Source organism: Penicillium hordei (genome assembly GCF_028827395.1).
Source record: "Penicillium hordei strain IBT 12815 chromosome Unknown utg000003l_segment0_segment0, whole genome shotgun sequence".
Classification (NCBI taxonomy): Eukaryota; Fungi; Ascomycota; class Eurotiomycetes; order Eurotiales; family Aspergillaceae; genus Penicillium; species Penicillium hordei.
In genome coordinates, this window is record NW_026623144.1 from 1,678,029 (window position 1) to 1,690,479 (window position 12,451).

General features: G+C 50.7%; 6 protein-coding genes across 6 annotated transcripts; 3 read left to right on the forward strand and 3 right to left on the reverse strand.

The window, feature by feature from the left end:
- Positions 1-3: 3 nt before the first annotated feature.
- On the forward strand, positions 4-709 carry N7537_005877 (uncharacterized protein; the record flags this gene model as incomplete). The annotated part of the gene is made up of 3 exons (XM_056896934.1): positions 4-148; positions 202-261; positions 312-709. The coding sequence occupies 3 exons, from the start codon at positions 4-6 to the stop codon at positions 707-709; spliced, it is 603 nt and encodes a 200-aa protein (XP_056752719.1).
- A 535-nt stretch (positions 710-1,244) lies between these two features.
- Positions 1,245-3,685, forward strand: N7537_005878 (response regulator; the record flags this gene model as incomplete). The annotated part of the gene is made up of 4 exons (XM_056896935.1): positions 1,245-1,518; positions 1,674-2,516; positions 2,569-3,224; positions 3,287-3,685. The coding sequence occupies 4 exons, from the start codon at positions 1,245-1,247 to the stop codon at positions 3,683-3,685; spliced, it is 2,172 nt and encodes a 723-aa protein (XP_056752720.1).
- Positions 3,686-4,922: 1,237 nt separating this feature from the next.
- On the forward strand, positions 4,923-5,108 carry N7537_005879 (uncharacterized protein; the record flags this gene model as incomplete). The annotated part of the gene is made up of 1 exon (XM_056896936.1): positions 4,923-5,108. One exon carries the CDS (start codon positions 4,923-4,925, stop codon positions 5,106-5,108), a length of 186 nt encoding a protein of 61 aa, XP_056752721.1.
- A 550-nt stretch (positions 5,109-5,658) lies between these two features.
- Positions 5,659-8,699, reverse strand: N7537_005880 (glycoside hydrolase family 31 protein; the record flags this gene model as incomplete). The annotated part of the gene is made up of 4 exons (XM_056896937.1): positions 5,659-6,317; positions 6,379-6,512; positions 6,569-6,704; positions 6,770-8,699. The coding sequence occupies 4 exons, from the start codon at positions 8,697-8,699 to the stop codon at positions 5,659-5,661; spliced, it is 2,859 nt and encodes a 952-aa protein (XP_056752722.1).
- Positions 8,700-9,916: 1,217 nt separating this feature from the next.
- N7537_005881 (uncharacterized protein) lies at positions 9,917-10,261 on the reverse strand (the record flags this gene model as incomplete). Its single annotated transcript, XM_056896938.1, has 1 exon — positions 9,917-10,261. One exon carries the CDS (start codon positions 10,259-10,261, stop codon positions 9,917-9,919), a length of 345 nt encoding a protein of 114 aa, XP_056752723.1.
- Positions 10,262-10,745: 484 nt separating this feature from the next.
- N7537_005882 (mitochondrial 37S ribosomal protein mS45) lies at positions 10,746-12,132 on the reverse strand (the record flags this gene model as incomplete). The annotated part of the gene is made up of 2 exons (XM_056896939.1): positions 10,746-11,429; positions 11,647-12,132. 2 exons carry the CDS (start codon positions 12,130-12,132, stop codon positions 10,746-10,748), a joined length of 1,170 nt encoding a protein of 389 aa, XP_056752724.1.
- Positions 12,133-12,451: the final 319 nt, after the last annotated feature.

The window sequence follows — 12,451 nt, forward strand, 5'->3', positions numbered from 1 at the left end:
GATATGATTTCGATTATCTTTGCTGTGGTCGTTACGACCTTTGCATTTAGCTCGGCGCATCCAATGGAGAAGCGACAGGCCAATGGTCCGTGGAGTTTATATGCCTATGGCAGCAATATCGACGGGTTGCCTATCTTCTATGCGGATGGTAAATATCTCTCGCCCCTAAAGAGATCACTGTTAATTCTATTTGCCGAACAGGCCAAGCTCAGATCGGTAATCTGGTCATGTCGAACGCAACCAACAAGTTCCCAGTTTCTTGTAAGCCTTGAACCCCGAGTTCTCATGAAGGGTGTCTGATTTAGCTACAGTGACGTTTGGCGACAACCAAAATACCTGGGTTGCTCACCCCAATACCACGAATACCACTACAGAGTCTGCCATATTCACCACAGCCGGTGTAGCCTCCAGCACCAATCTGTTGGGATTGAGTGATACTGGCTCAGTGGCTTGTCCGGTCATCTTTACCTCCCCAACCAGCCAGGCGAACAATAACACAGTTACGGCGAACACAAGCGTGTCGACACCGCAAACCAATGTATGGACTTTATATGGAAAATATGTTATGTGCAGCCAGGACAACGTCAACTTCTACGCCCAACCGACCGGGCAAGACGGATGGTATAATTTGCTATGGAGTGCGACGGCAGATGCAGCTCTTACGAATATTCCGGTGACTCTGAGAACCATCGGTCCCGCCTCTGGCTAAGTTTCAGCACTCTCGGGACGTGTCACTTAGGCCGTTTGGTGTAGTGGCTATATGTGAATTGTGTTATCTAGCGATCCCTGGAGGTTTTGCAATGAAAGTGCTATATACAAGCTGAAGGCTCTTGCCTAGACAATGTTTTAGCTCTATATATATATGTACCTTTTCGCCTAATTGAAAAACAACCCCCACAATCTAGATGCCTAATAATCTTGGATATATATATATTCTCAATTCCAAATGCCCAAGTCCAATCCTTGTAGGTCCAGCATTAGCCTTACAAAAGGCCATAGCTTTGTTTTTTTAGCCGGGAGATCAGCCACTAACGTGACTGTGCCCAAAAGGTGTCACAGTTCTCCCCTCTCAACTTCTTTGACCTTTGATATATATCTCTTTGAACATTTGAAGCTATATTTATTTATAAGGAAAAGATTGGAAAGTTCGAACAGTTCGAACAGTTACGTTGCTATCCGAACGGAGAACAACAGGGATCAATCTGTCTTCTCCAACTCTGCTCAGGATGATATGAAGACCCACGATGTCAGAACGGATATCACGTCTGAAGGCGAAATTGCTTGGACGATTATCTCCAAAAGCGGATGCGGATCCGAGTGCCCACTCCAACCAAAAACCCGCCTCGGGCCCTCTCGACTCCAACAAATCCCCGGCTCATATCATCGTATCTTCCAATTTGGAGATCGGTTCTTCTCGCGACCGTCAGATAGAGGAAATCCCATCAGAGCCCAAACAGGAACGGGATTCCTCCGTGTCTGCGCCTTCCGAACAGCCTCATAACACAGGAACTCGCAATTGTACGCCGTCGACCGAGCCATACAATTCTTCCTTGCCGACTTCTATCTCGGGCGATCCCCCGTCTCCCTTGAAACCCCTCCGCTATCGACTCCTCAGCATTCCGATAGCACCTCCTTCCAATCCACACACTTGAAAGCTCAAACTCCAATCCCAGCCGAGACTCAACTGACTCCGACCCTGAACACTGTTCCTGAGCGGCCTACGAATGACCGCCGACCTTCTGCCTCCTACTTTCCTCCCTCAAGCAAGCGCCCGAGCCTTGCGATCCGTCGTCAATCCCTTCTCCCAGCAACACACCAACACTTGATCAGTGGGCTACTAGAGGCAAGTCTTTTCTCTTCGGGAGATCAGGACAGTAGTTTCACTCCCCTCATTCCTCGCGAGATGGTCACACGTCGGATTTGGGTTAAACGGCCTGGTGGCTCGGCCACCTTGGTGCCATGCAGGGAGGATGCGGTGGTAGATGAGCTACGCGACCAAGTCATCATGAAATACGGGAACTCATTAGGGAGAAGCTTTGACTCGCCCGATATCGCTATCCGGGTTTCGCCACGAGAGGGCACGAATCGACCAGGTCACGGTGAGCGCCTCTTGAGCCCGGAGGAAGTCCTGTCATCTATACTCGATACATACTACCCTGGTGGACAAAAAATCGAGGAGGCATTGGTGATTGATGCCCCCTCACGTCGGACTCCAAAGCCATCGCCACGCCATTCAATCTACCAACACCACCATTCGGAACCCGGCGAGCATGGCGATTACTTCCCTCTCATGCCGCCGGTCAATGCGAACACGGGCACACCCTCTACACACTCGGCATCTGCGTCAGCAGCGGCTAATGCGCCGTCAATTTCCATCCTCAACACTGGGGTTGCTCCTTTGCTGCCATCACCGGGGAGCCGTAGGGCACGACATCAACGACCTCCGTTGACACGACACAAAACAAATTCTCCCACTATTCTTCACAACCAGAACACCCAAACTCCCGGCATAACAGGTACGTTCTCAAACGATTTCACTTTGTTTAACATGGCCACTGACATCCATAGAAACTGGCGCTACTCCTCATTCCCAACCTATCCCAGCTCCCTCCGCTCCCGCAATCCCTACACCCCCGGTGGCAGCACCGCCGGTAGAATCTCCGCAGGTGAAATCACACACTCCCCCGGCAGCTGCCTCACCACGTGTCGTCCGAAAATCAAAAGCGGCCACTTCTCCTGGTGCTATGTTTGGCGGGTTGATTGACGGCACCGTTCCGCCAATTAATGTCCTCATCGTGGAAGATAATATCATTAACCAGAAGCTTTTGGAGGCCTTCATGAAAAGATTGAAGGTGCGCTGGAAATGTGCAATGAACGGCGAAGAGGCAGTGCGGAAATGGCGACAAGGCGGATTCCATTTGGTCCTGATGGATATCCAGCTGCCCGTGATGAACGGTCTGGAAGCCACCAAGGAGATCCGGCGCTTGGAGCGCTTGAATGGTATTGGTGTCTTCCCCAAGACAGCCTCTGGTCGCTTTAGCGCGTCCAATACCTCTGCCGCGGATAGAAGACCGGGCCTTCACCGTACGGTCAGTGAAGAGGACACTTTGCAAGATCTCTCACTATTCCGGAGTCCGGTCATTATCGTCGCGTTGACAGCTAGCAGTTTGCAAAGTGACCGACATGAGGCACTGGCTGCTGGCTGCAACGATTTCTTGACCAAGGTAAGTCCCGCTCCCTATTACAACTATTCTTCTCAAATAGTATGCTAACATTTCTCGACTAGCCCGTTGGATTCCCTTGGCTTGAGCAGAAAGTGACAGAATGGGGCTGCATGCAAGCCTTGATTGACTTTGAAGGCTGGCGCAAATGGCGCGGGTTCATGGATTCTCCTCGCCCCGCCTCGCCAGCTGTTGATACATCAGCCAGCCCGATGCAAGGTGGCTACCGCAAAGAACCACCACAGGTGGATCCCCCATCGCCCTCGAGCTCCCGCCCCGCTAATAAATCTGGTCCCCCCGAAACCAAGCCGAACCTGCCAGGTGTCGCGCAAATCATGCGGGAGGATTCATGGGGTAGCGGCAGTCCCGACAGTATAGATTCGCTCTCGAGTCCGCAGTTGTCAACACCGGAAGACGCAGGACCAGCCAGTGATGCGACGGCTGCGCCCCCTAATGAAGTATGAAGACGGATATGTTTCTTTTTTTTTTGGATGGGCCACCATGTCTTGGTTGGTCCCTGCACACTTTGAATGATCTTTTCCCAATCTCTTTGGTTCAACTTTCTGTCTCTCCCATTGAATACCCCGTATAGCAACATGTCTTTTCTCTCCAGTCTCACCCTTGCACTTTCTTGTCATGGTGGCTTGCACCTTACTTCCGAGGTCCTCGGGCCTAGGGCCTGGGGTTTTCCTTCGTGGATCTTCTTTTGGCCATATGGATATATATTTGTTACTTTAGGCTGTATACGCATCGCCTGTGCAATTCCTTTTTCTCTCTGGCTGGTCTCTCTTGTCGGTATCTTCATTCTTGCATACAAATGCCATACAAATGGACATCCTCATATAAACGAACGAGATGTCCCCATGCCTCTATACTTCAATGTATAGTTTTCTTTGTTTGCTTCGACTACCGGCTAGGGGGCTTGATTTATCCTCCTACCTTGTACTTATCTTGCTAATTCTTAAAGGGGGTGGTGGCTCTTGTCCAGATACTTGTGGCCATAGTATTGAAAGTAATTGCTTAGTTCTCGTGAAGCATTTAAAGTTATACGATCTATAACTTCGAAGTGCCTAGGTATCCCCATAAAGTAAGTTTACAACATGCTCCGAAGCACCGAGACAAAGAAAATGTCTTGGATGTCTTGGATATCCTGTCTACAACCTAAATTGTACACATTTATTTCCAGATTTTCGAGCATCCAAGGTAATACAGCATCTGTCAAGCGAAGAACTCATTCAATAGCGACCAATCAAAACACGAGGACGATATATTTGAAAGCCCAGTATTCACGTGCAAATCAGTAGATCGGCACAATGCGTGACCATGGCGCCAATCAAGAGAAAGCAGTATGACCGAAGTACGAGCAACCCTGAGAAGCTTTTCGAGGGCAACAAATAATATCCAATCCAGATTTGGGCACTTATGCAGCTGATTTAGATACGGGCTTTGTCTGCTTTTCCCACTATTGTTCTGCATGTGCTGATGTCTCTATTTCCCTTAAATACCATAGCTTGTCCCCGAACCTCTACATCTGACATACTTTCTACGTCCTACGTCCTACTCCCTACACCCTACATCCTACATACCAGACTATCGTCTACTATTATCTCCCCATAATATCCCATTTACCATAAGACCTGCTCTCAGCAAACCACAAACCACAAACCCCGCATCTCGCTATCCCAACCCCTCAGCTCAACCATGCAGCCACCAAATACACCCTTAGCCCCAGCCCTCCCAAATACAACTTCATGGCTCCAAACTGCCCTCACCTCAATCGGGTCCATTTTCCAAACTCCCAAGGAAGATGAGTCTGAAACCGATGCGATCTCTGGATGGGTTGGGACGAAGAGGCGACGCTGTCGATCTGTCGGCGAGGCTCGTTGAGAGCTGACCATGTAACCACCTGATTTATCCCGGAGAATGAGAGGAATTGAATCGGGATAATGGAACGATGCTGGATGGAATAAGGGGACTGCTGAGCATATCTCGGAGTTTCTGTTTTCGGGGTGCTTTGTTTTTTCAGGGCTGAGATGACTGGTCTGAGAATGAATGATACATGATGTTAACGAAGTATTTATTTGAGAATATTATTATATGAATAGTCGATTGATATGCCCACAAGTGCGTTGTTTCTCGACAAGGCGATCATATAGTAAAATCAGAAGCAGAATGTCCTGGAAAGTATCATCTGAGGCGGATCATTTGTTGGAACTATAGTCAGTCACGTTCTTGCGAGCTTAGGAATTTCTCTCGCTCCTCTTGACTTTCTACTCCCCTAGCCCTATGTTCATGACGAAAGAATAATCCTTTGTGAGATCTTGTCAGATTTCTCATATGTCGAGCCCACTAGTCAAGAAGAATATATAGCAGAGCAGGTTACCCACGCCAATCCAAAACCTTGAACCCATCACGGGTTACGACCGTGCCGATCAAATCACACAACCTTGATATGAGACTTGCCCGTCAGAGGCACATCGACATGAAGCACCAGCTTCTTATTCTCGCTATCGTATTCGGCCTCATGGAGTCCCTTCGGCTCGCTCTCCACCCCAAGAACAGTGATAGCCTCAATGGTGACGCCAGCCTCGTACTCAAACGAGCCAGTCATGCTGAGCTTGCCGTGCGCGTACTTGAAGTCGATCTCCGACACCGTGTCCTGCACAACCGACTTGCCGTCGTCGAGATACAACGAGCCCACGGCGGAGCCATCAAGACCGGGCGCAACGACAATGTTGAAACCCTTCTTGCGCAGTGCGGTGGTGGTGTTGGCGCTCTCAATGCGCTGCGGGTAGATGATGCCGCCCTTGTAGTGAACCGTGATGTCGGTGTAGTCGACCTCGGCGGAGACGTACTCGCCGCGTCCGCGGACGGGCTTGCCGGTGCCCCATTCGTAGAAGATGTCGTCGGGGAGATAGTAGTTGATGCTTGTGCTGTTCTCCTCTGTGACGGGGCTGACAAGGATGCCGTCGCCATAGAAGAACTGCAGGTCGATGGGGTAGGTGTTGGGGTCGTTCGGGTAGTTGAAGAACAGAGGGTTGAGGGCCGGAGTGCCGGTCTGGTTCTGTTTGTAGATGGAAGTGTAGATGTAGTCGACTGGGTTTTTTTGTCAGTTTCTGATTCCATTCTCGGAGAGGAGACTCCGTGCATCACTTACGGAGCTGGTATCTGATGGAGATTCCTTTGCGCGCGGCCTCAGCGACTGTTGGCCAGCGGTAGAACTCCTGGGGATTCGCGAAGATTTCGGCGTGGTTGCGGAAGAACGTGTAGAAGGAGCCGAGAGCTGCCCACCTGTGGATGTACATTAGCTAGAGCCGTCTATATGAAGGGGAGGATTCAGTCCTTACCTAGCACAGAGCGTCTCTGTTACATTACCACCGAAGCCGCAAACATCGGGGCCCACGACGGGGATTTGGTACAATGATGCGAACTGCAGGATCTGGCTGATGGATTGGCGGTACCAAGACCACCCGGAAACATTATCTACGGAATATTTAGCGTGGGGTCGTTGTTAATATTGAATGGGCAGACGCCAGAAGCATTCTTACCACCAAGCCAGTGGGACACGTCCTTGCCGGAGCCAGCAAATGTACTTCTCGTAATCACCAAGGCGCGGTCATCCGGGCGCCGGGCACGCATGGCATTGTGGGAATGCGAGGACATCATAGCGCCATAAAGGTTGTGAGTGTCATATTGAACGTATCCACCACTCTGCACCAGATCGGTGTCGGCAGTGCTATCCGCAAGCGTGGGTCCTGCGCCGTTCTGGATCATAAACGGCGGCCTGATTAACTCGCGATTCGGAAGGCCCTTGCACTCGTCAGGCCCGCAACCAGAGCCGGTCTTTTTGTCGTTCTGCCAGCTGGCACTCGAGGGAGCCCAGTGGGGTTTGGCGGAGCGCCAATGACCAGCACCAAGGTTGCGGTGGGAATTAGACCGAGGTTGATGACGTTGGACAACGGCAGTTGCACGCTTCTCATTTGACTTGCCGGAAGCAAAGTTTGGCTGAAGACTGTCCGGGAACCCAGGGATAGGAGCATCCGGCCCATCTCGGACTGGTGGCGGCTTCGGAGGGTCACCATCCACCTCCGCGAAATGTTCCGGGGTGGTGTTGTTGCCGGGGTAGGGGCGGTTGAAGAAGTTTGCGGGCTCGTTCATGTCGATCCATAACGCATCAATGTCCGGGCCATTCGTTCCGTCGAAGAACTCCAAAAACTGCTCGTTCCAGTACTGCTGCGATGCGGGATGGAACCAGTCAGGGAAGTAGCTTGGACCGGACCAAACGACTCCCTGGTATTCAGAGCCATTCGTTTCCTTCATGAAAGTATCATATTTGAGACCTGCATCGAGTGCCGGGTTGGACTCCTTGTAGAATACGGCGGGATCGACCATGACTATGTAATGTTGATCTCTCAAATGGATTGTGTCCACTAAGTCTTTGTACAGATTGGCCGGGAACCTTTCTGGATCAATAGTGAAGATGCGCCGACGGTCCATGTAATCGATATCGGTCCAGATGGTTTCCAGAGGAATGTTGTTGGAGGAGTAGTTGGCGGTGACAGCGGCGACCTCGTAGACGTCTTGGTAGCCGTATTTGCACTGGTGGAAACCAAGTCCCCAATAAGGAGTCATCAACGGGAGCTGAGCGATTTCCGCGTACTGAATGGCCACATCGCGTGGGGAGGGACCAGCAATGAAGTAAAAATCAAGAACACCACCGATGATGTTGTACTCGAGGTACTGACCACCCTTGTTGTCAATGAAGATATCCATGCCGTTGGAGTTGAGTAAGAAAACCCCATGAGTGCCATCCTTCCTATGGTCGAAATAGATTGGGTGAGCGCCGTATAAGTTCTCACCCTGAGGCGTCCCGTAGGCATCGCGGGTGTAGATCGTTCGAGTGTAGTTGGTCGTGTTCAGCATGAACGCGTCGCTGTGCTCGCCCAGTCCGTACAGATGCGGGTTCTGTGGCAGGTGTGTCTTGAGATAGACATATTGACTCTCGAACACCAGTTTGTTGCCCGTGGTATCGAAGAGAATCTCACCGGTGTCGGTCCGAGAGACGGTGAACGAGAAGGGGTCGGCATTGAAGTCAAATTTAAGATTGGAGTCCTTCGGGGAACACCATTGGCCGAATCCAGGGCGCGGGAAGACACTGTCTGGAACCTGGTAGACCGTGTTGTTGGTGTCCAAGATCTTGACGTGGAGTCGATCGCTGGTCTGATACTCCACTTCCAGCTTCAAGTCTGGGAGGTCAGTCCCGAACACATTGCATGCCGGCCCTGCGAGAGAGAGTTCCGCGTAAAAGCCAGAACGAGTCTCCCACTGCTTTGTCGCCTTATATCCTGGGCATTTGGACAGGTCCTTTTCGTAGAGGTCATTGCCTGGGCCATCGAGATCCTCGATACCAGCCTGGCTCTGGGCCCGGACGCAGCCACTCAGGGCTGCAGCCGAAGTGAGCAGCTTCTTGAGGTGCATGCTGATGCCTTGGATAATGAGCAATGCCACGTACGCAAACGCCCCTTATATACTTCTCTCAGTTTCCTTTGCCAAGATGGACCGTGTGGTGAGTGCGGAGAGTACGGCATTCCTCACGGCCGCGGTCCCCACCCGGAATAGGGTATGTTATTTCAACCATCGAACTCTAGAGACATTCATTGTTTCTGTCGCTCTTGAGGCCACTGTCCCATCCATGTCGTCGACATCTTGGTGGGCTACCTTATCCCGGCATTTGCAGTATATACATGGGTTTAACCTGTAGATCAAAACCCAGCAGCAACATAAACCCTGCTCAAGCTGAAAGCCAACTACGATCCCCCATCCTTGGCATTTGCTGCTCCGGTAAAAGTCCGAGGAATGATGCGGTCAGCTCCACTCTAAAGACAAAGACAGTGATATTGTAGGCATCGACCGCTCTCTCGTTCTCCGGCAAATGTCCGTAACTGCGGGGCTCCACTGGCCCACCCCACGGGTTTGAAGGTCTCTAGTTTCATGATCTCGGCTTCCCAGATTCCCAGCTCCATAGCTTCCCCGAGATCATCATGGTCGGTTGAGGATGTATAATAATTGAACAAATCAGCTATTCAAGTCGGACAGTAAGACGCGTCCAGCGTTGTAACCAAGAGTGAGTGGAATGTGCGCTCAACTCCCCCAAACGTTCGACAACCTTACTGCTTTCAGGGTCTTTTCAGGGTCTTTTCAGGGTCTTGATTATTCCAAGGTTAATTTCCCCGACAATTTCCCCTTGTATTTGTGACATCATCTTTCTGATTGTTCAGGCCACGAATCCCACCTTACAGTCGAGAGCCCCAGGTTTGGAATAATAGAAAGACTAACCGAGCAACGATTCTCATCTATACTTGGGATCTCATCGAATGTAGCAATTTAGAACTTCTCTTTAAAGATTTGAAGACAGTCCCCTTTATATACCAGACAAAGATAGGTATTCAACAACAGCTCCCCACATAATACATGTCACATGCCCATATTTGCCTCACTATCTGCTTTCAAGTTATAAAAGACCACAACGCAAGTCAAAAGATCAGGTATCTTTGGCTAGAATGATGAGGGTATGTATCCTTTTCGTATTTCAAGTCCATCATTCCCGATTCCAAAAACCGGCGTGACATGCTATGACCGAGCGTACCCAAGGCGAGAAACATCCAAGAAGTCGGGGTACAGATGCATCGATATAGTTAACGGGACCGAGCCAGCTTGTCTTTGCAAGCATGCAACTTTTCCTCGAGGAAGTTGATCTCCATCTGAAGATCCGCTTCCCCCTCAATATCGGTTTCCGTACGATTTCCACCATTGGAAAGGTTTGATGTTTTCTCGGTTGAATCGGGGATTGGATCGACCTTGGCAATCGCTTGTTTCTTCGAACCGGAGCGATCCCAGTCAATCAAGCCCAATGCCGATGCGATCATTAGGCAAACGACCACCAGTCCTGCAATGATTGGAATGAGAATCGCGCCAACCGCGCCAACTATCAGAAACTGGAGGGGGAGCGGGAGCACCTCGAAGCGGGCGATGGGATCCATTTTCGTGTTAAGATGAGACTTGGATTTTCGATATGGGAGAGGCGAGAGGTGCCTCCCTCTTTTGTGGAAAGGGTTATATCCTGTTTGCAGTGTTTACACGGGAACATTGGGGCAGTGCTCTATTGACCAGCCCCCACTTTGTTCTAAAGTTGATAAGATCATCCAGGAGCATCCATCGGGCACATCCAGGTGGACATACGAACTATGCCTTGGGCCCCAGCCCTAGAGTGGAGAGGCAAGTATGTGCTGCTCTGGGAAGTTCAGATTTACTTGACCAAAAAGCGACAAGACGTGAAATGGGAAGGGAAAGATTTCAAGTTGCCAGAAATTATCCGATATATAGGTACATAAGCGACAGCCTCCTTCATACATCCATGGATGAGTATGCGTACAAAATAAAATTACAAAGGCCGTAGCCGAGAAAGTTGCTGAAAAACACAAAAAGAACAAAGAAACAGCCCTTTCGGGACTATCTCAGCATAAATCAAGCCTCCACACGGGTAGGAATCTTGACTTCGCCACGTGCGCGGTCGCGGTGAGGCACACCGTAGCGACGACCAGTAGCCTTGGAACTACGGCCATCGGTGCCAGTGGTCTCTGTAGTGTAGATAGTATCCTTGATACGGTAGTCGAAGCGCGAGTCCTCGGGGGAGACCACAGTGAGCTTCTTCTCACGACGAGCCTGGATGCGCTCACGACGCTCTTTCTCAATTGCGTCTTGGCGCTTGAGTCTCTTAGATTGGAGGTCTGCGACAGCCCGCCACTCGTTGGGGTTCGCAAGGCGATCGCGCTCTTGGGCAACCATGTGAGGGTGAGGAATGCGCACATCTGCAGGCTGCAAGATCTGGCGGGCATTGGCGCCCTTGCCGACCCAGCCGATGGAGTTGGGATCCTCCATGATCTTTTCGGCGAGGTCGGAGGGGTGTGAGATTTCTGCGGCCTCGGATTGCTCCAGTGCTGGGGCACCGGAGAAGACGCGGCCGGCCTCGACACGGTTGAAGGAGCGGGATTCGGGAACTGGGTAGAAGATTTGGGAGCCTGTTAGGGGGTGGGCGGGGAGGTCGTTGATGGGTTCGTGATATTGTTGACGCTCGCCTTTCTCAGCGAGGGGGGTAATGGGGACCATCTCGTGGACGGCCCGCGCATATGGAAGTGCTAGGGGTTTACCCTGATTTGAGATTCGTCAGTTCATGTCACGCGACCAAATAAAACTTGATAGGAATCCAAAATGTAAGGGTAACACAGTTCAGTTCAAAAAGTAAGGTTTAACCATGTGGGTGTCTTCAAGACTAATCGATTTTTTGTGACTCATCATATGCGTAGAGGGTCGAAGCAAAGTCCGAAAGGAAAGGAGAAAAAAGACCAGAGAGGGGAGAGGTTCTTACCTGTGCGCGCTGTCTCTTCTCCAGTTCTACCAATCTCACGACGGCAGCAATACGCTGCATATCAATTCCAAGTTCCACACTGACAACGCGGGCACTCTTCTTCTGTTCAACGACGCGATTATAGACCTCATTCCGTAGCTCCTCACTGAGGATAGGCTCGCTGAAGAAACTTTGGTTGTTGGGGAACGGACGGGGATTCTCCGAGCCCTCGTTGCCTCGCTGCTTTAGGCTAGTAACATAGTTGGTTTGCCCAGGAAGATGGTGCTTGAAAACGGCTCCTTCGCCGTCAAGCCATTCGAACATCTGCCGACGGAGCTTGGTCTGTCCCCGTGGTGCTGCCGTGGCAGAAAATTGGCGAGAAATGCATTGTGATGATGTAGAGGATAATGAAGGAAGAGAGGAAAGTGAGGATGAGGAAGAGGAGGTAGCTGTGAGGTAGGGAAGAAGGGTGTTGGACACAGTCCGGCTCTGTATCCGGGGTGGCATCTTGGAGGATATGATGGGGGAGCGGGAGGAAGAATTTAATGTCAAGCTGAATGGAAGAAGCTGGATATTAAGAATCAAGGAGTTCCAGCTGCCATTGACCCTTTTGCAGCAATAATTGAAGGATGGGAGGTTGTCGGGTTGAAGCGGGAAGCGTAGGTGTCTGCAGGGGAAGAAACTTCTCGGTAGTGTCATCACGTGATCACATCTCCACAGCCGAAGTAAACATCTCCCTCCCATTCCGTCTATTGGAATTCACATCATAATAATCGCTGTTCAACATTCAGTTCCGGGTATCTGTAACCATACAGTAGGATCCTTG